The sequence below is a fragment of the Leucoraja erinacea genome, chromosome 6 (assembly GCF_028641065.1).
Source record: "Leucoraja erinacea ecotype New England chromosome 6, Leri_hhj_1, whole genome shotgun sequence".
Lineage (NCBI taxonomy): Eukaryota > Metazoa > Chordata > Chondrichthyes > Rajiformes > Rajidae > Leucoraja > Leucoraja erinaceus.
In genome coordinates, this window is record NC_073382.1 from 587,519 (window position 1) to 612,046 (window position 24,528).

The 24,528-nt window shown below is 46.0% G+C and overlaps 2 protein-coding genes across 5 annotated transcripts in view; both read left to right on the forward strand.

The window, feature by feature from the left end:
- The window catches only part of LOC129697818 (interleukin-13 receptor subunit alpha-2-like), a 67,262-nt gene extending 64,591 nt beyond the window's left edge, over nucleotides 1–2,671 (forward strand). The window contains exon 10 of the mRNA XM_055636448.1: nucleotides 983–2,671. Coding sequence (XP_055492423.1) covers nucleotides 983–1,010 — 28 coding nt within the window. The 3' untranslated portion in view covers nucleotides 1,011–2,671. The remainder of the gene's footprint in view (nucleotides 1–982) is intronic.
- A 17,798-nt stretch (nucleotides 2,672–20,469) lies between these two features.
- The window catches only part of LOC129697819 (interleukin-13 receptor subunit alpha-1-like), a 44,286-nt gene continuing 40,227 nt past the window's right edge, over nucleotides 20,470–24,528 (forward strand). Inside the window, exon 1 of one of the 4 annotated variants that reach the window (XM_055636453.1) lies at nucleotides 20,470–20,739. The gene's annotated coding sequence lies outside the window, so the exon portion shown is untranslated. Of the gene's footprint in view, nucleotides 20,744–24,528 lie in introns of all 4 variants that reach the window. The other 3 variants (XM_055636451.1, XM_055636450.1, XM_055636449.1) reach the window with 3 other exon arrangements.

The following is a 24,528-nucleotide window of genomic DNA, read 5'->3' on the forward strand; positions in this document are numbered from 1 at the left end:
TCCACCGCCGCTGAGTAGAAGCACTGGAGGATCCTCGGAGACACTCTGAATTTCCTCAATTGCCTGAGGTGGTAAAGGCGCTGCCTTGCATTACTCATGAGTGCTGAGGCGTGTGATGCCCATGTCATATCCTCGGAGATGTGGACTCCCAGATATTTAAAACAGTTCACCCTATCCACAGGATCCCCATTTATCCTCAATGGAGTTTACGTCCTCGGATGATGTGCCCTCCTAAAGTCCATGATCAGCTCCTTCGTTTTTTTGATGTTCAAGAGGAGGCTGTTATCCTGGCACCAGAGTGCTAGACCAGCCACCTCCTCCCGGTAGGCCTTCTCGTCGTTGTCTGAGATCAGGCCCACCACCACAGTGTCATCAGCAAACTTAATTATTGAGTTGGAGCTGAACCTAGCCACACAGTCATGTGTGTACAGGGAGTACAATAGGGGGCTGAGGACGCAACCCTGGGGCGATCCTGTGCTCAGGGTGAGGGACTTTGATGTATTCCCTTCCATCTTGACTACCTGGGGCCTGGTGGTGAGAAAGTCCAGGACCCAGGCACACAGGGGGGTGTTGAGCCCCAATTCCATCTCAACCCCATTCTCCTGCCTTCACCCCAAAACCCCTGACGCCCGTACTAATCAGGAATCTCTGCCTTAAAATCATCCATTGACTTGGTCTCCTCAGCCTTCTGTAGCAATGAATTCCACAGATTCATCACCCTCCGACAAAAGAAATTCCTCCTCATCTCCTTCCCTAACGTAACGTCTTTTTACTCAGAGACTATGGCCTGTGGTCCTAGACTTTCCCACTTCCCATCTTCTCCACGTCCACTTTCTCCAGGCCTGTCACTATCTCGATGGGGACAACATGGTTTCCTTTGATGGAGCTCCCGGGAGACTCAGATTGTACATCCGCCATCACCAAACTGCTCCTTGATGCTTGTGTCTGCAGCAAAATAATCCCCATTTGTTTTCTCATTCAGAAATGGATTAACAAGAGTATCCAGCTGACGAATAAAGCTGAAGACAGCTCGTTGACCACTGCAAAAGAATTCCAAGAGCCTTAAAAGAGACGTTGACACATTCCCTTCTGGTTTCATCATCGGCAAACCGTTGGTCTTCATGGAGGAGGAAGAGGGAGTTCTATTTAAATGGAGAATGCAACCGAAAATGATTGTAGTTCGTGAAACGTTACTTTCTGCCAGTGGGCGTGTGTAGTAATGGCCCCACACTGGACTTTCCAATGAGCACAGGACTTTGGATGAAGTTCGCTGAAGTATTAACAAGTAGAGAGGAGAGAGACACACACAGTTGGATTCTTCTTTCCACAAAACTGTTTACAAGGATTTTCAATTCAAGAGTCAAGAGCGTTTTATTGTCATATGTCCCAGATAGGACAATGAAATTCTTACTTGCAGCAGCACGACAGAATATATAGACATTGTACACTGTATTCAATTTAAATAAATGAGAAAAAAAAAGTTCAGTGTGTGTACTCACACACGTACACATACACAACAAACAGTCACAACACACACAATGGACAGATGCCCAGAACATTTTTCCCAGGGTTGAATGAAGAAGGTCAAAGACTGGAGGGCATAGCGTTAAGGTGAGTTAGAGGGGCAATGTTGAAAGGAGATGTGCAGGGCATTTTTGTTTACATAGTGGAACGGGCTGCCAAGGATGGTGGTGGAGTCAGGTACGATGGTGGGATTTCAATGTGGAAACTGGCCCTTCGGCCCAACTTACCCACACTGGCCAACATATCCCAGCTACACTAGTCCCATCTGGTCCATATCCCTCCAAATGTGTCCTATATGTGTACCTGTCTAACTGTTTCTTAAACGTTGGGATAGTCCCAACCTCAACTACCTCCTCTGGCAGCTTGTTCCATACACCCACCAAGTTACCCCTCAGATTCCTATTAAATCTTTTCCCCTTCACCTTGAACCTATGTCCCCCGGTCCTCGATTCCCCCACTCTGGGCAAGAGATCCTGTGCATCTACCAGATCTATACCTGTCATGATTTTATACACCTCGATCAGATCACACCTCAACCTCCTGCACCCCATGGAATAGAGACCCAGCCGACTCAACCTTTCCCTGTAGCTCAGACCCTCTAGTCCCGGCAACATCCTCGTAAATCTTCTCTGAACCCTTTCAAGCTTGACAATATCTTTCCTATCCATCATGTTTCTTTTCTTTCTCATCGATAGGCGATTATCTGTTACCTGCCATGCTTTGTCCTGCCTCTCCTCTCTTCCAGCTTTCTTTCCCCCTCTCCACAATCCTTCCCTCTCAACTTAATTCTCCTGCCTCTTCCCCATAACCCCTGACACCCGTACTAATCAACAATTTCTGAATCTCCAACTTAAAAATATCCATTGACTTCTGTTGACACTCCAAAGACATGCCGGTTTGTTGACTGGTGGCCCCCCTGTAATATTGTCCCCTAGTGTGTTGGGAGTGGATGAGAAAGTGGGATAACATTGAAGTGATATTTATTTATTATTTGTTTATTTGTTCCGAACAAGTAAAGACATAAATAGGAATAAATAACAACGACAAAATCGAAATAGTCGAACAATTGGACATTCCAGGCAATATTTGCAAAGCAATGAAAAGCATCAAGCAAAATTTAAATGTCCAACATTTTTTCTTTACAAGCTCGAAAAGGAGTAGAAGAATAACTTATTTAATCTCACCCCTTCTTCCATATTTAATAATTAATGAATTAATCATAATAATACCCCAGACAATTTTTAGAGATGCATACAGACATATATATATATACATACAACTGATATACACATACAAGTAATATGTATGAATTAACCAAAAAACATAAATAAATAATAAATAAAATAATAAATAAACATTAACCTCTGTTTGTCAACAGGTGATGGATGGTAAGTTCATGTCACAGGAGGAAAATGATGCCATTCGGCTCATTAAGTCTACTCTTCTGTTCAAGCATGGCTGATCTATCTTTCCCTCTCAAACCCATTTACCCCTGACACCCTTACTAATCACGAATCTGCCAATCTCCGCTTTAAAAATATCCACCGACTTGGTTCCTTCAGGCCTTTACACAAAAGTTGAAAATGTCTTTACTTTTTTTAGTTTAGTTTAGTTTAGAGATACAGCCACGAAAAACCAGGCCCTTTTGGCCCACTGAGCAGCTATCCCCGCACATAAACACCATCTACACACACACACACACACGGGACAATTGACACTTATACCAAGTAGCCAATTAACCTACAAACCTGTACGTCTTAGGAGTGTGGGAGGAAACCGAAGCGCCTGGAGAAAACCCACGGGGAAAACGTACAATCTCCGTGCAGACAACACCCCTAGTTGGGATCAAACCCTCGTCCCTGGCGCTAAAAGCGCTGTAAGGTAGCAACTCTAGCGCTGAGCCACTGTGCTGCCAATATCCACACTCTCAGTTTTCCCACAATTGAAAGCATTTGCTTGTACTTTTCTTTTATTGTGTGATGACATCATTCATTCAACACAAAATAATCTCATTGATCTCATTTTATTTGTGGTTAGGATGAAGGGTGGGACCCCGGTTAATTGCAGGAGATTTTTACCAAGCAGGATATGGCGTTCCCAAAATATGAAAAAGGAACCTGTTTTCTTTTTAAAAGGCCTGTAATCCAGTAAACTCCTACTCCCACCCCGTGGTCGTGTGACTCATTATTTACAAATTGGCTTCAATGAAGGAAGTAAAACAGCGTTTGTCAATTGAGAAACAATTTGTGATTCAGGCTGAGGATATTTCGCCAGATCTGGGAAACGTTGGAGGTGGAGGAGGGCGTTTCAAATTGAAGAGAAACATTATCAGCGGCACGGTGGTGCAGCGGTACTGATGCTGGCTTACAGCGCCAGAGACCCGGGTTCAATCCTGACTACGGGTGCTGTCTGTATGGAGTTTGTACATTCTCCCCATGATCGCATGGGTTTTATCCCGCACTCCACAAAGACTTTTATAGGCTAATTGCCTTCTGTAAATTGCCCTTGGTGCATAGGATGTGAAACTGGGATAACATAGAACTAGTGTAATGCCCCTGTCCCACTTAGGAAACCTCTGGAGACTTTATGCCCCACCCGTGCGGTTCCCGGAGGTTGCAGGTGGTTGCCGGAGGTTGCAGATAGTGGAAGCAGGTAGGGAGACTGACAAAGAATTTCCGGGAACCTCACGGAAACCTTGGGTGGGGCGCAAATTCTTCAGAGGTTTCCGTTCAGGTTTCCTAAGTTGGACAGGGGCATAAGGGAGATCGTTGGTGAGTGCTGTCTGTACGGTGTCTCTACGTTCTCCCTGCGAACATGTAGGTTTCCTCCGGGTGCTCCGGCATCCTCCCACACTCCACAGACGTACAGGTTTGTAGGTTAATTGGCTTCAATAAAATTGTAAATTGTCTTTAGTTTGTAGGACAGAGCTAGTGTACAGGGTGATTGCTGGTTGGCACAGACTCGGTGGGCCGAAGATATCACCGGTTTCCACGTGATATCCTTAAACTAAACTAAAATTAAAGGTGGGAAGGGGCAGAGGTGGCGGATGTGGAGAGGACATAGAATATAGAACAGTACAGCACACGAACAGGCCCTTCAGCCCACAATGTCCATACCGAACTTTATGCCTAGTCCAACTAATCGCCCCTGTCTGCATGTGATCAATATCCCGCCATTCCATTCATGTCCATGTTTCTATCTAAAACCTCTAAACACCAGAGAGAAGGGGGGAGGGGCAAAGAGTGGGAGAATGTGCTAAGAGATTGATGCTGACATGAAAGGAAAGGGATGGAGGGGGGGGGGGGGTTGGGAAAAGAAGGGAGGGAGGAATGATGGAGAAGTTGTTGTTCTTCTTGTGTTTGACGTGCACAGCCTAAAGGTGCAGGACAACTTGTTCTATTTGATCGTATTTGATTGTGCACGCCGGGTTGATTGCATTTGTCGAAACAGGGCGGACCACTGAAGGTTGCAATCTTCCACCCCCATGGAGAAGGTGTGGGATGGGGGAGGCAGGGGAGCAGAGAATAAAGGATGGGAAGGAAAGGGGAGTTAGAGTCCTAATCCCTCAGATCTGTACACTGTAAATGGATCGATTGTAATCTTGCATTGTCTTTCTGTGACTGGTTAGCATGCAACATAAAGCTTTTCACTGTAGCTCGGTGCACGTGACAATAAACTAAACTGAACTGAACTGAGGAAGGGGATGGGAGAGTGTAGGAGCAAAAATGGAAAGGTCACGCAGAGTTAGTGTTGGAAGTAACGGGAGATTTATTAAGGCTGGTGCTTGTGCACCAGGAGGCCAGCCAAAGCTGACCTGTCAAGTGTGACTCTTCAACTTCTTTTAGAGCATGTTTCCACTAGTGGGAGTGTCTAGGACTAGAGGTCACAGCTTCAGAATTAAAGGACGTTCTTTTAGGACGGAGATAAGGAGAGATTTCTTTAGTCAGAGGGTGGTGAATCTGTGGAATTATTTGTCACAGAAAGCTGTGGAGGCAAAGCCAGTGGATATTTTTAAGGCAGAGATAGAAAGATAGATCCGTGATTAGTACAGGTGTCAGAGGTTATGGGGGGGAAGCCAGGAGAATGGGGTTAGGGGGAGTGATTGAATGGCGGAGTAGACGTGATGGGCTGAATGGCCTAATTCCGCTCCTATAACATGAACTTGTCAACAATACCTTAAAAATGCGGCCTCACCAACGTCTTATACAACTGCAACATGATCTCCCAATTTCTATACTCAATACTCTGACTGATGAAGGCCAATGTGCTGAAAACCATTTTGACCACCTTATCGACCCGCGATGCCCCTTTCAAGGAACAATCTACCCACTCTCCTCGATCCCTCTGCTCTGCAACACTCCTCAGAGCCCGACCATTCGCTGTGTAGCTCCTGCCCATGTTAGACTGCCCAAAATGTAACATCTCACATTTCTCCGCATTAAATTCCATCAACCATTCCTCAGGAAAATAGCATCCAAAACTATTAACAATAGCACCATAAATGAACAGTTTGGTCGACTTCTGAATCAAAGAGCCAAATAAAGTCTGAGTGTGAAGCAAACTTGTCAAATCAGTCATAGAATCATAGAAACATGGAAAATAGTTGCAGGAGTAGGCCATTTGGCCCTTCAAGCTAGCACTGCCATTCAATATGATCTTAATAATAATAAATATACATTATACTTATGGGTGCCTTTCAAGGACTCTCAAGGACACCTTACAAAATTTAGTAAACAGATTACAAAACGTAAGCGGAATGAAACAATACAAAAAAATAATAACAAAAAAAAATAGTAAAGACATCAACAATACACAATTCAAAGACACAATTCAAAGAGAGAGCAGCGGCAGCTCATCACGCCAGCGTTCACTCTCCCTTCCGGCAGCCATCTTGGAAACGGAACAATAAGAATCTTTAACATAAAAACATTCCCCCACAATGGTTTCCATTATGAGGGAAGGCACAATGTCCAGTCCCCATCCCCAGTTCACCCATAGTCGGGCCTATTGAGGCCTCCACAGTTGCCTCTACGGAGGCCTGATGTTCCTGGCCGTTCTCGCCGGTTGCTGTTGCTCCTGCGTCGGGAGAATCCTCTCAGCGGCTAGGGACACCTGGAACGGCCGCTTCCTTACCGGAGACCGCGGCTTCCGAAGCTGACAAGGCCGCGACGGTTGGAGCTCCACCACTGGCGATCTCATCGAGAGATCCCAGGCTCCCGATGTTAAAGACAGCGCCGCCACCCGCAGCTGCCCGCTCCACAGACCAGCAGCTCCGCGATGTTATTCTCGGCGGTCTCAGCTCACCAGAGCTCCAGCGTGGCGACCCAGGCAAGGCATCGCCCGCTCCGCTCCGCGATAGCGCTCCAGCGCTGTGCCGCCACCGAAGCCGAAGGTGCTGGGCGGTCCCACAGGAAACGCCGCTCCAAGCCCGCTGGTAGGCCGCGAGGACGGGTCGACGGTGCAGCCCGGAGATAAGCTGCCTCTCCGACCAGGTAGGGACCTAGAAAGTAGTTTCCCCCCCCTCCCCCCACATAAAAAAGTCTAGTCCTCCTAAAAACAAAACACAAAACTCACTAAAAATTAAGAAAAAGAGTGAAAAAGTCGGACAGCTGCTGGCTAGGCAGCCGTGCCCCAAGATGGCGCCCCCTGGCTGATCATCCAGAATCAGTACCCTGTTCCTGCCTTCTCCCCATATCCCTTGATTCCGTTAGCCCAAAGAGGTAAATCTAATTTTCTAACATCCTGTGAATTGGCCTCCACTGCCTTCTTTGGCAGAGAATTTCACAGAATCACAACTCCCTGGCTGAAAACGTTTTTCCTCATCTCCGTCCTAAATGGCCTACCCCTTATTCTTAAACTGTGACCCTGGTTTTGGACTCCCCCAACACGGGGAACAATTTTCCTGCATCGAGCCTGTCCAATCCCTTAAGAATTTTATATGTTTCTATAAGAACCCTCTCATCCTTCGAATTTCCAGTGAATTTATTCGATTTATTCAGTCGATTTATTCTTTCTTCATATGTCAGTCCCGCCATCCTAGGAATTAACCCGGTGAACCCACGCTGCACTCCCTCAATAGCAAAATGTCCTTCCTCAAATTAGGAGACCAAAACTGCACAAAATAGAGTCATAGAGTGATACAGAGTGGAAACAGACCCCTTGGCCCGACTTGCTCACACTGGCCAACATTCCCCATCCACACTAGTCCCACCTGCCTGAGTTTGGCCCATATCCCACCAAAACTGTCCTGTCCATGCTACATAGATTGAGCTTCCCCGAACTACCTCCCTATCCAAGAAGATGTATTCATTTTTGCAGCAAAACTATTCATGTTTTAACACGCGATATCTCTGAATTAACAGATTCCATAGGTATAGTTCTAGTTCATTATTTAGTTGTTTCAAGCATATTAGTTAAATCTGCTTAACTTAGTCTTGAAGCTAAACTGTTCAAGCTTCCAACTGCAGTAGTGATTAAGTAACCCTGAGGGTTTGAATTTGAGTTAGAATTTACGTTCATAAGTGGCTGGAGCAGAATTGGGCCATTCAGCCCATCAAGTCAACTCTACCATTCAATAATGGCTGATCCATCTCTCCCTCCTAACCCCATTCTCCTCATAACCCCTGACACCCGCACTAATCAAGAATCTATCTATCTCTGCCTTAAAAATATCCATTGACGGCCTCCACAGCTGTCTGTAGCAATTATTTCCACAGATTCACCACCCTACCCACTTCACACTAGTTCTATGTGAAAAGCTTTTGTTGTGTGCTAACCAGTCAGCTTAAAGTCAATACATGATTCAAATCGAGGAAATAACATGGCAATATCTCCTAACATCCTTGTGTCATGTTGCACATGTAAATATTTTCCAGATTAACATTGCGATTTTCCGATGCAGCTTATACTGAATTCGCTCTGTAGCTTTCAGAAAAAGGTATTTACAGAAAACTTCATAAGCCTGCTGAATAATTTATTCTACGTTTGTTCAGCTAAAAGTCGTATCATAGACTACAAGTCAAATGCACCTGGAGACAACCCACATGGTTGCATGGAGAATGTACAAACTCCGTACAGACAGCACCCATAGTCAAGATCAAACCCGGTTCTCTGGCGCGGTAAGGCATTAACTCTACCTTTGCACCTCTGGTGTGTCTTCCTTCAAGAATTTTCGGCTGATCTGCTGAAAATATTCACAATATTCGGCAACTTGAGAGCCCTGGAGAGGAAAAGACTACAAAAAGTAGTAAACACTGTCCAGTCCATCATCGGCTCTGACCTTCCTTCCATAGAGGGGATCTACCGCAGTCGCTGCCTCAAAAAGGCTGGCAGTATCATCAAAGACCCGCACCATCCTGGCCACACACTCATCTCCCCGCTACCTTCAGGTAGACGGTACAGGAGCCTGAAGACTGCAACAACCAGGTTCAGGAATAGCTACTTCCCCACAGCCATCAGGCTATTAAACTTGGCTCGGACAAAACTCTGAACATTAATAACCCATTATCTGTTATTTGCACTTTATCAGTTTATTTATTCATGTGTGTATATATTTATATTATGGTATATGGACACACTGATCTGTTCTGTAGTCAATGCCTACTATGTTCTGTTGTGCTGAAGCAAAGCAAGAATATCATTGTCCTATCAGGGACACATGACAATAAACTCTCTTTAATCTTGATATATATATATATATATTTTTTTAATTATATAAAATAAATACTCATCTCCTTCAGCACCTAGTAATGCAAAAAATAGCGAAAGGAACAGCAGAGGTAGTACTGTCACAACAGATATTTCCATGACATGAATTGGATGTAACGATGATCGATGAAACTGGGAACAGTGATTGTATTCTGTAGACCAAACTGATTATAACGCGGTCTTGATATGGAACTAGAGAACTACATAAAACTTATCATGAGATCATAAGTGATAGGAGTAGGATTAGGTAATTTGACCTTTCAAGTCTACTCTGCCATTCAATCATGGCTGATCTATCTCTCACTCCTAACCCTATTTTCTTGCCTTTTCCCCATGACCTCTGACACCTGTACTTATCACGAAATTATCCATCACTGCCTTAAATTTATTTTGGAAATTGACAAGAAGAAATAAAGCTGCCTTGGAAAAAACAACGTGGGGGGAAATACTGTTTCCTTGCTACCACCCTGCAGTAATCCGACAGGTGTGAACACATGTCCTACTTTCAGACAGACACAAAATGCTGGAGTTACTCGGCAGGACAGGCAGGGTCTCTGGATAGAATCAACGGGTGAAGTTTCGAGTCGAGGCCCTTCTTCTGACTGAGAGAATGGGGAAAAGAGAGGGTGATGGACACAAAATGCTGGAGTAACACAACGGGTGAGGCAGCATCTCTGGAGAGAAGGAATGGGCGACATTTCGGATCAAGATCAAGTGTTAATTGAAGTTAGAGAAGTCAATATTCATATTGCTGAGCTGTAAGTTGCCCAATCAAAATACGTCCTACTTTTAGATCAGGTGGCTGTTGCAAAGAACAATGACAGTACAACTTTACGCTATTACACAATGTAGAAATACAGTCATTAATATTCTAAGTTTACAGTAACAAAAATAAACTTATAGCTACTTTTAAAAGTATTTTTTCAATGTATGGGAGAACGCTCTAACCCCTAACCCGATTCCATCTCTGATCAGTCTGACGAAGGGTCTTGACCCGAAACGTCGCCCATTCCTTCTCTCCAGAGATGCTGCCTCACCCGCTGAGTTACTCCAGCACTTTGTATCCACTATTCCACTTTCTCTTTTCCCTATCGACAGTATTATTTTAATTGGTCGATTTTCTATACAGCAAAAAGGGGCAAAAATTGCTGAACAGTCTCGACCCGAAAAGTCACTTATCCATGTTGTCCAGAGATGCTATGGAAGTTATATAGAAGAATACATAGCAGCAGATGTCATCTATTTTACATAATTAGACATCAGCTTATATTACTTAACCTCACCTGATTGTTAGTCATTTAGCAGCACTTAATTAAATAATTTATCCAGTAAACAAGACACTAAACAAGTTACTTATTTCTACTTTTGCATTTATGTATTCTTAATAAATACATTTGTATCTTTGTACTCAACTTATAAACTAGTATATAACATTATAATATGTTGTGTAACCTTTAGCTGTAGCTAGGAAATAAGGGTGGCAAAATAGACACAGCCGGGAGATTAGAGTAACAGTTGGAATTTAAGGGAGGCGAAAGAGGAAGAGATATGAGGGGAAATGTAAAGTTTAATAAGACTGACTAAGGTTGGAAATTAATGGTGGCGAGACAGAGAATATTAGAATCGACGATAGACTGATGCGAGAAGACTGCAGCATGCAAGATAAGGTAGAAGAGATATGGCTAATAAAAAGCAGCCCTTTTCTGTGATCGGAGAGCAACTAGAGAACGGACAGGCGGATGTCATCTCTGAATGTTCCTGCCAATGTTTGCAAATAAAGGTTTTCGTCATCTTGAAGAATTCTCTGTATCTGCATGGCCGTCTGAAGTGGGGGTGTGTTGGGTGCGACCGCACCCCCCTTTTTTCCCCCAGAGTAAGACAAAATCAAAATCAACACCGCACAAAAAATCACTGGCTGCCCACTGCCCTCCCTGAAGGACATCTTTAGCTCTCGCTGCCTTGGCAGGGCAGCCAACATCCTAAAGGACACTTCCCACCCTGGACACAAACTGTTCCACCTGCTGCCCTCTGGCAGACGGTACAGGTCTTTCAAAACTCGCACAAACAGACTCAGGCAGCTTCTACCCCATAGCCATACGTGAACTTAACAATGCAGAATAAGAAATAACACTCACATTCAACTGAATGGCTCTACCTCAGCTGCTATTGTAATTTATCTGTAATTTTAAAAAAAAATTATTATATGTATGTATTTTTACCTTATCTTATATATTTAAACTGCTCTTGTGAATCGCACCGTGGGATTGACTTTTAAATTTCGTTGTACCATGTGCAATGACAATAAAGAGATTCATTCATTCAAAATCCCGATGGAAAAACAAAGAAAATTTTTTTTTTTTTAATCGGAAAATAAATCTGGCCCGCGGGATAAGGGAGTGCACATTTCTCCGAGCCCTGGGGGGGGTGCGGTGTCTGCCCGCCTGGTCCAGCATCTCCATCCGCGGCGTCGGAGCCTCACCAACGGCTTGCCTAGCGACCAGGAGACCGTCCTCCCGTCGCCGGGCAGGAGTGGCTGAATCTGAACCCAGCGGCTGTAACCCCAACACCAGACGCCGCTGCGCCTCCCCCCGCCTCCCCCCACCGCCGGGGCCCAAGCCATCTTCCCCCCACGCCATCCCCAGTGGGCCCACGCCACCCCCGCTGGGCCCACACCACCCCCCCGCTGGGCCCACACCACCCTCGCTGGGCCCACACCACCCCCGTTGAGCCCACGCCACCCCGCTGACCCCCGTTGGCCCACACCACCTCCATTGGGCCCACGCCACCCCCACTGGGCCCAAGCCACTCCCACTGGGCCCAAGCCACCCCCGCTGGGCCCACACCACCCCCGCTGGGCCCACACCACCCTCGCTGGGCCCACACCTCCCCCGCTGGGCCCACCCCCGCTGGGCCCACACCACCCCCGCTGGGCCCAAGCTACCCCCGCTGAGATGGGGGAGCGGAGTGGGAAAGGGGGATTATCTCTAGTGAGATTGCAAAATTAAGGTGTGCAAATTAATGGAAAGGATACTTAGAGATAATATATATAAACATCTGGATAAACAGGGTCTGATTAGGAACAGTCAACATGGATTTGTGCCTGGAAGGTCATGTTTGACTAATCTTCTTGAATTTTTTGAAGAGGTTACTCGGGAAATTGATGAGGGTAAAGCAGTGGATGTTGTCTATATGGACTTCAGTAAGGTCTTTGACAAGGTTCCTCATGGAAGGTTGGTTAAGAAGGTTAAATGGTTGGGTATTAATGGTGGAGTAGCAAGATGGATTCAACAGTGGCTGAACGGGAGATGCCAGAGAGTAATGGTGGATGGTTGTTTGTCAGGTTGGAGGCCAGTGACTAGTGGGGTGCCACAGGGATCTGAGTTGGGTCCACTGTTGTTTGTCATGTACATCAATGATCTGGATGATGGTGTGGTAAATTGGATTAGTAAGTATGCAGATGATACTAAGATAGGTGGGGTTGTGGATAATGAAGTCGATTTTTAAAGTCTACAGAGAGATTTATGCCAGTTGGAAGAGTGGGCTGAAAGATGGCAGATTGAGTTTTGATGCTGATAAGTGTGAGGTGCTACATCTTGGCAGGACAAATCAAAATAGGACGTACATGGTAAATGGTAGGGAATTGAAGAATGCAGGTGAACAGAGGGATCTGGGAATAACTGTGCACAGTTCCCTGAAAGTGGAATCTCATGTAGATAGGGTGGTAAAGAAAGCTTTTGGTGTGCTGGCCTTTATAAATCAGAGCAATTAGTATAGAAGTTGGGATGTAATGTTAAAATTGTACAAGGCATTGGTGAGGCCAATTCTGGAGTATAGTGTGCAATTTTGGTCGCCTAATTATAGGAAGGATGTCAACAAAATAGAGAGAGTACAGAGGACATTTACTAGAATGTTGCCTGGGTTTCAGCAACTAAGTTACAGAGAAAGGTTGAACAAGTTAGGGCTTTATTCTTTGGAGCGCAGAAGGTTAAGGGGGGACTCGATAGAGGTCATTAAAATGATGAGAGGGATAGACAGAGTTGACGTGGATAAGCTTTTCCCACTGAGAGTAGGGAAGATTCAAACAAGGGGACATGACTTGAGAATTAAGGGACAGAAGTTTAGGGGTAACATGAGGGGGAACTTCTTTACTCAGAGAGTGGTAGCGGTGTGGAATGAGCTTCCAGTGAAGGTGGTGGAGGCAGGTTCGTTTTTATCATTTAAAAATAAATTGGATAGTTATATGGACGGGAAAGGAATGGAGGGTTATGGTCTGAGCGCAGGTATATGGGACTAGGGGAGAATACGTGTTCGGCACGGACTGGAAGGGTCGAGATGGCCTGTTTCCATGCTGTAATTGTTATTTGGTTATAAGGTAGGTTTTAGAGCTATTATATTTTCTCCTCCATATGAATAATTTTAAACAATATCAAATAATATCAAATAATTGGAACTGCTTTTCCTTGATAATAATACTGAAAAATATAAATTCCATTGTTTGTGACATAAATATACATTTTTAATGGGATCATTATATACAGATGTGACAGGGGTGCAAATATGCACCAAGCCGAAAGCCTTATCATTAAAGAGTTAAAAGATAGCCTAATCGATAAAGAGCTGAGAAGAGGAATCGGAGCTGCAGGAAAGGTACTCTGAGAAGTTGAGGAGCAAGTTCTCAGCTAGTGACTCTTCTTCAGTTTGGAAGGGCATGCAATAAATCACCAGCTATAAGAAGAAAGACCCCGCTCTTTGGACAATCGTCAGCTGACGAACTACCTGATTGAGTTTTACTGCAGGTTTGAAAATCAGAAACGTAACCCTGGTACCCCCTCCCCAACAAACACAGCCAGAGCCCAGTCTGCAAAGAATGGACCCTGCACCCTCTCCTTCCCATTCACCACTTCACACCTACTTAAGGCAAGACTCCAGTAATGAAAAGAGTGGAACACTTCCCACCCCCACCAACACTTCACACCTAATTACGCATTTTTAACCAGTACCTGAAAAGACGCACTGTCCCTGCCTGCTTCAAATTCACCACTATTGTCCCTGTATCCAAACAGGTAAGGATTACTGGTCTTAGTGACTACAGGCTTGTCACACTAACCTCTGTAGTCATGGAGACCGTTGAAAGGCTTGCGCTGGCCAAGCTGAAAAATATCACAATCCCTCTGCTGGACCCTCTGCATTTTGCATATTGGGCCAATAGATCTGTGGATGACACAGTCAACCTGGGCCTACACTTCATCCTCCAGCACCTAGACCGCCAGGGGACCTATGCAAGGATTTTGTTTGTTGATTTTAGCTCTGCATTCAACACCATTGTACCAGAGCTACTACGCTCCAAACTTTCTGAGTTGACTGTGCCTGAAGCCCTCTGTCGGTGGATCACCAGCTCCCTGACAGACAGGAAGCAGCATGTGAGACGGTAAAGCTTTTCTCGGACCCGCAAACGGTAAGCATAGGAGCACCGCAAGATGCGTACTCTCCCCTCTCCTCTACTCTTGCCACACCAATGACTGCACCTCCACAAACACCTCTGTCAAGCTTCTCAAGTTTGCGGATGACACAACCCTGATTGGACTGATCCAGGATGGGGATCTCTGTACTCTTTTCAATTTGACAACTTTCCTATAACATGGTGCCCAGAACTGAACACAATATTCTAAATGCGGTCTCACCAAAGTCTTATACAATTGCAACATGACCTCACAACTTCTATACTCAACACTCTGACTGATGAAGGACAAAGTGCCAAAATACGTTTTGACCACCTGATATACCTGCGACACGACCTTCAAGGAACCATGCAACTATTAACCATTCCTCTGCTCACCTGGTTAATTGATCCAGATCCTGCTGCAATCTTTCACAACCATCTTGACTATATGCAAAACCACTCACATCTGTATCATCAGAAAACTGCTAAGCTTGCCCTGTTCTGTGACGTTTCACAGAATGCTGGAGTGACTCAGCGGGTCAGGCTGAGTATGAAGGTTGGGAGGTCTGTGAAACGTCGCCTATTCATATTCTCCGCAAATGCTGCCTGGCCCACTGAGTTACTCCAGCACTTTGTGTCTATTTTCCCTTCACCCATCTGCCCAAGCCCACTATCCCCCCTCCTTTCCTATGTTGCTTTCCACCCATAGACCTCTCTCTGCCTTTACATTTCACTCCTCTTTCAAATCTGCTCTACTTATCTACATTCATTTTTCTTCTTAACTTTTGAGTCATAGAATGATGCAGTGTGGAAACAGGCCCTTCAGCCCAACTTACCAACACCGAACAACATGTCCCCTTTAAAAAGGGTTCTAAGAGTAAACCTAGCAATTATAGGCCTGTTAGTTTGACTTCAGTGGTGGGAAAATTAATGGAAAATATACTTAGAGATAATATATATAAGCATCTGGATAAACAGGGTCTGATTAGGAACAGTCAACATGGATTTGTGCCTGGAAGGTCATGTTTGACTAATCTTCTTGAATTTTTTTGAAGAGGTTACTAGGGAAATTGATGAGGGTAAAGCAGTGGATGTTGTCTATATGGACTTTAGTAAGGCCTTTGACAAGGTTCCTCATGGAAGGTTGGTTAAGAAGGTTCAACTGTTGGGCATAAATGCAGGAATAGCAAGACGGATTCAACAATGGCTGAATGGGAGAAGCCAAAGGGTAATGGTGGATGATTGTTTGTCTGGTTTGAGGCAGGTGACTAGTGGGGTGCCTCAGAGATCTGTTGGGTCCTTTGTTGTTTGTCATGTACATCAATGATCTGGATGAAGGTGTGGTAAATTGGATTAGTAAGTATGCAGATGATACCAAGATAGGGGGTATTGTGGATAATGAAGAGGATTTCCAAAGTCTACAGAGTGATTTAGGCCATTTGGAAGAATGGGCTGAAAGATGGCAGATGGAGTTTAATGGTGATAAATGTGAGGTGCTACACCTTGGCAGGACAAATCAAAATAGGACGTACATGGTAAATGGTAGGGAATTGAAGAATACAGTCGAACAGAGGGATCTGGGAATAACCGTGCATAGTTCCTTGAAGGTAGAATCTCATATAGATAGGGTGGTAAAGAAAGCTTTTGGTATGCTAGCCTTTATAAATCAGAGCATTGAGTATAGAAGCTGAGATGTAATGTTAAAATTGTACAAGGCATTGGTGAGACCAAATCTGGAGTATGGTGTACAATTTTGGTCGCCCAATTATAGGAAGGATGTCAACAAAATAGAGAGAGTACGGAGGAGATTTACTAGAATGTTGCCTGGGTTTAAACAACTAAGTTACAGAGAAAGGTTGAATAAGTTAGGTCTTTATTCTCTGGAGCGCAGAAGGTTAAGGGGGGACTTGATAGAGGTCTTTAAAATGATGAGAGGGATAGACAAAGTTGATGTGGATCAGCTTTTCCCTTTGAGAATAGGGAAGATTCAAACAAGAGGACATGACTTCAGAATTAAGGGACAGAAGTTTAGGGGTAACATGAGGGGGGACTTCTTTACTCAGAGAGTGGTAGCGGTGTGGAATGAGCTTCCAGTGGAAGTGGTGGAGGCAGGTTCGTTGGTATAATTTAAAAATAAATTGGATAGGCATATGGACGAGAAGGGAATGGAGGGTTATGATATTAGTGCAGGCAGGTGGGACTAAGGGAAAAAAGTTGTTCGGCACGGACTTGCAGGTCCGAGATGGCCTGTTTCCGTACTGTAATTGTTATATGGTTATTTAAACTAGTCCCACTCACATGCATTTGGCCCATATCCATCTAAATCTGTCCTATCCATGTACGTGTCCAAATGTCTCTTAAACATTAGGATAGTCCCAGCCTTAACTACCTCCGCTAGCAGCTCGTTACATACACCCAGCACCCTTGTGTGAAAAAGCTACCTCAGATTCCTGTTAATTTCTGAATTATAGGTCAGAAATTTGGTGCAGAAATGCTCCAAAATAAGGCTCAGAATGCTTCAGAGAGCATTTGAAACCCCAGAGCTTCCAGGGTCCTTAAGCGGGCCCTGGACCCCGGCACTGAGGGGCTTCATGCTTCGCGCTCATGATGTGCGCAGTGCGCACACTATTTCACATCACATTTTTTTGTAATCCTGTCATGCCACCTGGAAAGCTTCGTACGGGCCTGGTCTGTGTCATCTTCTCCAACCATGAGTCTCTTAACCACGACAATGCTGCCTGATCTGCCGAGTTACTCCAGCTTAGACACAAAAAACTGGAGTAACTCAGCGGGACTGGCAGCATCTCTGGAGGGAATGAATTGGTGGCGTTTTGGGTCGAGACCCTTCTTCAGACCCTACTCCAGCACTTTGTGTCCTTCCGTCCATCAACCGGCATCTGCTGTTCCTTGTCTCCACAGAAGACAGACACACAATGCTGGAGTAACTCAGTGGGACAGGCAGCATCTCTGGAGAGAAGGAATGGGTGACGTTTCGGGTCGAGACCCTTCTTCTCACTGCGGTTCTGAAGAAGGATCTCAGTCTGAAGAAGATGGGTCTCGACCCGAAACGTCACCTATTTCTTCTCTCCAGAGATGCTGCCTGTCCCACTGAGTTCTTAAGGGGTTGGACAGGCTGGATGCAGGAAGATTGTTCCCGGTGTTAGGGAAGTCCAGGACAAGGGGTCACAGCTTAAGGATAAAGGGGAAATCCTTTAAAACCGAGATGAGAAGAACTTTTTTCACACAGAGAGTGGTGAATCTCTGGAATTCTCTGCCACAGAGGGTAGTTGAGGCCAGTTCATTGGCTATATTTAAGAGGGAGTTAGATGTGGCCCTTGTGGCCAAGGGGATCAGAGGGTATGGAGAGAAGGCAGGTACGGGATACTGAGTTGGATGATCAGCCATGATCATATTGAATGGCGGTGCAGGCTCGAAGGGCCGAATGGCCTACTCCTGCACCTAATTTCTATGTTTCTATGTGTCTATGAGTTACTCCAGCATTTTGTGTCTATCGAGACCGAGATCGTTTTTGAGATCGAGATCGTTTTTGAGATCGAGATCGTTCTGCAGACTGAGTCCACATTTCTGTAAAGCGAGGCTTCTTCGAAAGGCAGAAGTTAGACACAAAATGCTGGAGCGACTCACTCAGCGAGACAGGCAGCAGAGCTGTGTGGGTGCCCAGCCCATGAAACTGTGGCGGGTTTTTCAATCTGATACTTTACACCAAAGATCTTCTTTGCTTTACACCTTAAGTATAATGATCAGACCTCCCAGGTATCTTTCTGACACTTTGTTACCGAATGCATTGTCAGGCAGTGTCAGAGAGCGAGCGAGTCAAGTTAGATTGAGGCATCGAGTGAAACAGTGTGGAAACAGGCCCTTCGGCCCAACTTGATCACACCGGCCAACATGTCCCTTCTACACTAGTCCCACACCCTCCTGCGTTTGGCCCATGTCCCTCCAAACCTGTCCTATCCATATACCCGTCTGACTGGTTCTTAAACGTTGGGATAGTCCCAGCCTCAACTACCTCCTCCAGCGGCTCATTCTGTACACCCACCACCCTTTGTGTGAAAAGCTACCGCTCAGATTCCTATTTAAATCTTTCCCCTTCACCGTGAACCTATTTCTGCTTGTTCTCCAGCCCAGTCACAATTTTACCTGCTGCTATCTCATCTACCTGACATTCAGCGGAAGTGGGAGTTGCACCACTGGGCTACACCTCAAACTGGTTATTTCCTTTAAATTTCTCCTCTGGCAGTTCGTTACATACACCCAGCATCCTTGTGTGAAAAAGCTACCTCAGATTCCTGTTAATTTCTGAATTATAGGTCAGAAATTTGGTGCAAAAATGCTCCAAAATAAGGCTCAGAATGCTTCAGAGAGCATCTAAAACCCCAGAGCTTCCAGGGCCCGCTTAAGGGCCCTGCACCCCATGCACTGAGTGGCTTCATGCTTCGCGCTCATGATGTGCGCAGTGCACACACTATTTCACATCACATTTTTTTTGTAATCCTGTCATGCCACCCCCCTTATTGGAAAGCTTCGTACGGGCCTGGTCTGTGTCATCTTCTCCAACCATGAGTCTCTTAACCACGACAATGCTGCCTGATCTGCCGAGTTACTCCAGCTTAGACACAAAAAACTGGAGTAACTCAGCGGGACTGGCAGCGTCTCTGGAGGGAAGGAATTGGTGGCGTTTGGGTCGAGACCCTTCTTCAGACCCTACTCCAGCACTTTGTGTCCTCCCGTCCAGCAACCGGCATCTGCTGTTCCTTGTCTCCACAGAAGACAGACACACAATGCTGGAGTAACTCAGTGGGACAGGCAGCATCTCTGGAGAGAAGGAATGGGTGACGTTTCGGGTCGAGACCCTTCTTCTCACTGAGGTTCTGAAGGAGGATCTCAGTCTGAAGAAGATGGGTCTCGACCCGAAACGTCACCTATTTCTTCTCTCCAGAGATGCTGCCTGTCCCGCTGAGTTACTCCAGCATTTTGTGTCTATCGAGACCGAGATCGTTTTTGAGATCGAGATCGTTTTTGAGATCGAGATCGTTCTGCAGACTGAGTCCACATTTCTGTAAAGCGAGGCTTCTTAGAAAGGCAGAAGTTAGACACAAAATGCTGGAGCAATTCACTCAGCGAGACAGGCAGCAGAGCTGTGTGGGTGCCCAGCCCATGAAACTGTGGCGGGTTTTTCAATCTGATACTTTACACCAAAGATCTTCTTTGCTTTACACCTTAAGTATAATGATCAGACCTCCCAGGTGGTGAATCTCTGGAACTCTCTGCCACAGAGGGTAGTTGAGGCCAGTTCATTTTTGACTACATTTTTTTGAGGGAGTTAGATGTGGCCCTTGTGGCTAAGGGATCAGGGGGTATGGAGAGAGAGGCAGGTACGGGATACTGAGTTGGATGATCAGCCATGATCATATTGAATGGCGGTGCAGGCTCGAAGGGCCGAATGGCCTACTCCTGCACCTAATTTCTATGTTTCTATGTTTCTATGTTTTTGTTACCGAATGCAATGTCAGGCAGTGTCAGAGAGCGAGCGAGTCAAGTTAGATAGTCATCGAGTGAAACAGTGTGGAAACAGGCCCTTCGGCCCAACTTGCCCACACCGGCCAACATGTCCCTTCTACACTAGTCCCACACCCTCCTGCGTTTGGCCCATGTCTCTCCAAACCTGTCCTATCCATATACCCGTCTGACTGGTTCTTAAACGTTGGGATAGTCCCAGCCTCAACTACCTCCTCCAGCGGCTCGTTCAATACACCCACCACCCTTTGTGTGAAAAGCTACCGCTCAGATTCCTGTTTAAATCTTTCCCCCTTCACCGTGAACCCATTTCTGCTTGTTCTCCAGCCCAGTCACAATTTTACCTGCTGCTATCTCATCTACCTGACACTCAGCGGAAGTGGGAGTTGCAACACTGGGCTACACCTCAAACTGGTTATTTCCTTTAAATTTCTTGGAATTTCACGGCACGCCTCCGCCTTTACCTGTAAACGTTGAACGCCGAGTCTCCGGGCGCTCAACACATCTGCACAAGAATCTCGCTTCCACAAGTAAGTAAGTGACATTTTTGTCCAGGGACGCAAAAGTGCTGGAGTAACTCGAGGCTGGTCAGGTAGCGTCTGTGGAGAAAGGGGTCCAAAGGGCAGTCTGAGGAAGGGTCTCGACTGGAAAAGTCGCCTAATCCCCTTTCCCCAGAGACGTTGCCTTTCCCGCTGAGTTACTCCAGCGTTCTGTGTCTACCTTTGATGCAAACCAGCATCTGCAGTTTCTGCCTGTCCCGCTGTGTTGCTCCAACCTTTTATGTCTATCGTAAGGTGTAATCCTTCCTCCCTACATGTGGCATTGTGTTTATTACTCTCTCTCCCAGTGTTTGGGCCGTCTTTTATCTGCCCTGCTATCAACGCAGCCGTCAAAGGGCGACTTCTGAATCTATGGAGAGACATAACATGCTGGAGTAACTCGGGCGGGACAGCCAGCATCTCTGGAGGGAAGGATTGGCTGATCTTTCGGGTCGAGACCCTTCTAACGTCGCCTATTCCTTCTCTCCAGAGATGCAGCTGCCTGTCCCGCTGACTTACTCGGCATTTTGTGTCTATCTTTGACTTAAACCCGCAGCAGTAGTTCCTCCCTGCAAACTTCTGAATAAAAAAATCTAAGTTAGAAAAGATTGCAATTCGTTTTGGTTTTTCACTCGGAGTAAACTCTTGTCAACCTCGATGGTATTTGTGACATGTCTTTCATCGCTGGAATTGCACGGCACTCTCTGGCGTGAAGTGAAGAGAGTGATGATGAAAAAGCTGGGGTAACTCTGCTGGTCAGGCTGCATTTGTAGCAGGGTCCCAACCCAAAACGTTACCTATCCACGTTCTCCACAGATGCTGCCTGACCAGCTCAGTTACTCCAGCACTTTGCGTCTATCTGTAGATGGAACACACAGGTAACATTTCGAGTGTAAGTAAGTAAGTAAGTAAGTAAGTAAGTTTATTGGCCAAGTATTCACATACAAGGAATTTGCCTTGGTGCTCCGCCCACAAGTAACAACATGACATACAGTGATAGTTACGAATGACTCAAAAAACACTAAACATTAATAATAATAATAATAATAAGACATTACCTGTCCTGCTAATAAGTCCTGCTAGATGCAGGAAAAGTGTTCCCAAGGTTTGACGAGTCCAGAACCAGGAACCACAGTCTTAGAATAAAGGGGAGGTCATTTAAGACTGAGGTGAGAACATACTTTTTCATCCAGAGAGTTGTGAATTTATGGAATTCCCTGCCACAGAGGGCAGTGGAGGCCAAATCACTGGATGGATTTAAGAGAGAGTTAGATAGAGCTCTAGGGGCTAGTGGAGTCAAGGGATATGGGGAGAAGGCAGGCATGGGTTATTGATAGGGAATGATCAGCCATGATAACAATGAATGGGGTGCTGGCTCAAAGGACTGAATGGCCTCCTCCGGCACCTATTTTCTATGTTTCTATATTAATGATAAAACACTATTGATCAAGCATGTGAATCAACAAAATACCAGATCAAAGGGAGGCTACATATTTTTGGCTGTTGAGTAGAGCAACTAGTCGTGGATAAAAACTGTTTGTATGTCTGGCTGTGGCAGCTTTGACAGTCCGGAGTCGCCTTCCAGAGGGAAGTGATTCAAAGAGTTTGTGGCCAGGGTGAGAGGGGTCAGAGATGATCTTGCCCGCCCGCTTCCTGGCCCTTGCAGTGTACAGTTCATCAATGGAGGGAATGTTGCAGCCAATAACCTTCTCTGCTGATCGGACGTGCAGACCATTCTTTAATCAGTCACCAAACCATTTCCTCCACTAATGCTGCCTGACCCGCTGAGATATTAATGTTGCTGTTTTATTGTGTTGCTATTGCTGTTATTGGTTTTTGTGTTATTTTTCTAATACTAATTTAACTCAGCCTAATAGTGGCACAGTGACGCAACAATAGAGCTGCTGTCTCACAACACCAGTCTGACGTAGGGATCCTTCCAAATTCCAGCGCATACAAGCCCAGTCGACCCATTCTATCATCATACGTCAGTCCCTCCATCCCGGGAATTGACCAGGTGAACTTACGGTGCACTCCCTCAATAGCAATAATAACCATATAACCATATAACAATTACAGCACGGAAACAGGCCATCTTGGCCCTACAAGTCCGTGCCGAACAATTATTTTTCCCCTTAGTCCCACCTGCCTGCACTCATACCATGTGGGACTAAGGGGAAAAAAATTTGTTCGGCACGGACTTATAGGGCCGAGATGGCCTGTTTCCGTGCTGTAATTGTTATATGGTTATATGGTTATTATTGCTATTGAAGGAGTGCACCGTAAGTTCACCTGGTCAATTCCCGGGATGGAGGGATTGACGTATGATGATGACGTATGATAATGTCCTTCCTTAAATTATGAGACCAAAATTGCACACAATACTCCAGGTGCAGTCTCACCAGGGTCCTGTAAGACTGCAGTAGGAACTCCTCAATCCTAAACTCAAATCCCCTCGCAATGAAGGCCAACTTTCACAGTGGCTTTCTTCACTGCCTGCTAAACCTACATGCTTACTTTCAGTGACTGATGTACATGCACACCCAGGTCTTGCTGCACCCCCCCCCCCCGCCTCCTAATCTGACACCATTCAGATAATAATTATCGGCCTTCCTGTTCTTGCCACCAAAGTGGATAACCTCACATTATACTGCATCTGCCATGCATCAACCCACTCACACAACCTATCCAACAGGGGCGGAAATCCAGGGGGGGCCAGGGGGAACACGTCCCCCCCATGTTTTGAGAGGTGGGGGACGTCCCCCCATTTTTTGTAATCCGGATTTTAAAACCCGGTGAAATCTCCGCTTTCCACGAGACAGTGGGGGTTGGACTGCTGATCGAGGGCACCGATTGGGCGATAGAGACGTCGGTCAGCAAGCAATGGGGGCGGGACATGATGATTCAGCACGATGAATGGAGGAGGGAGGAGTTGGGGAGGGGGTGGGACTGAGGATAGAGTGTGGTGATTGGAGGAGGGAGATGTGCCAAAACACTTTCGGCACAGACCTGCTCCTCATCCACAGCCAGGATCGATCCCGGCGCTCCGACGCTGTCCGGTCCCCACCCGAGTGCCCCCCCCCACCCCCACGGGTGTCCAGAGACATCGGGAGTCAGATGGGCATGGTGCCCCCAAGCCCACAGCCAGCGCAGAGAAGCAGCGCTAAATCCAGCTCAACTCTGCCTGTCCCGCCAGGTTAACCTACAGACCTGCCTGGACTTACGGGAAATATGCCCCAGGTTTACAGCCAGCACGGGGAAGCAGCGCTGATGTCCCGTCAGTCCAGGCAGGGCTGTAGGTTAACCCAGCGAGACAGGCAGAGTTGAGCTGCATTTAGCGCTGGATTGAGCCTCCGAAGCCTCGCGCACGTGTATGAGTGTGCGCATGATTGCGCGGCCGCCAAAATATTGTGTCCACCCTGTCCCCCGGTCCCCTCCATATTTTGATAGCGATTTCCAAGTCGTGCTATCCAAGTCACCGTACAGCCTCATAGCATCCTCCTCGCAGCTCACACTGCTACCCACCTTTGTGTCTTCTGCAAACTTAGAGATATTACATTTAATTCCCTTGGCGAAATCATTAATATATATTGTAAACAACTGGGGTCCCAGCACTGAACCTTGCGGCACCCCACTAGTCACTGCCTGCCATTCGAAAAAGGACCCGTTAATTCCTATGCTTTGCTTCCTGTCTGCCAACCAGTTCTCTATCCATGTTCCCTAATACCATGTGCTCTAATTTTGCATACTAATCTCTTGTGTGGGATCTTGTTAGAGGCT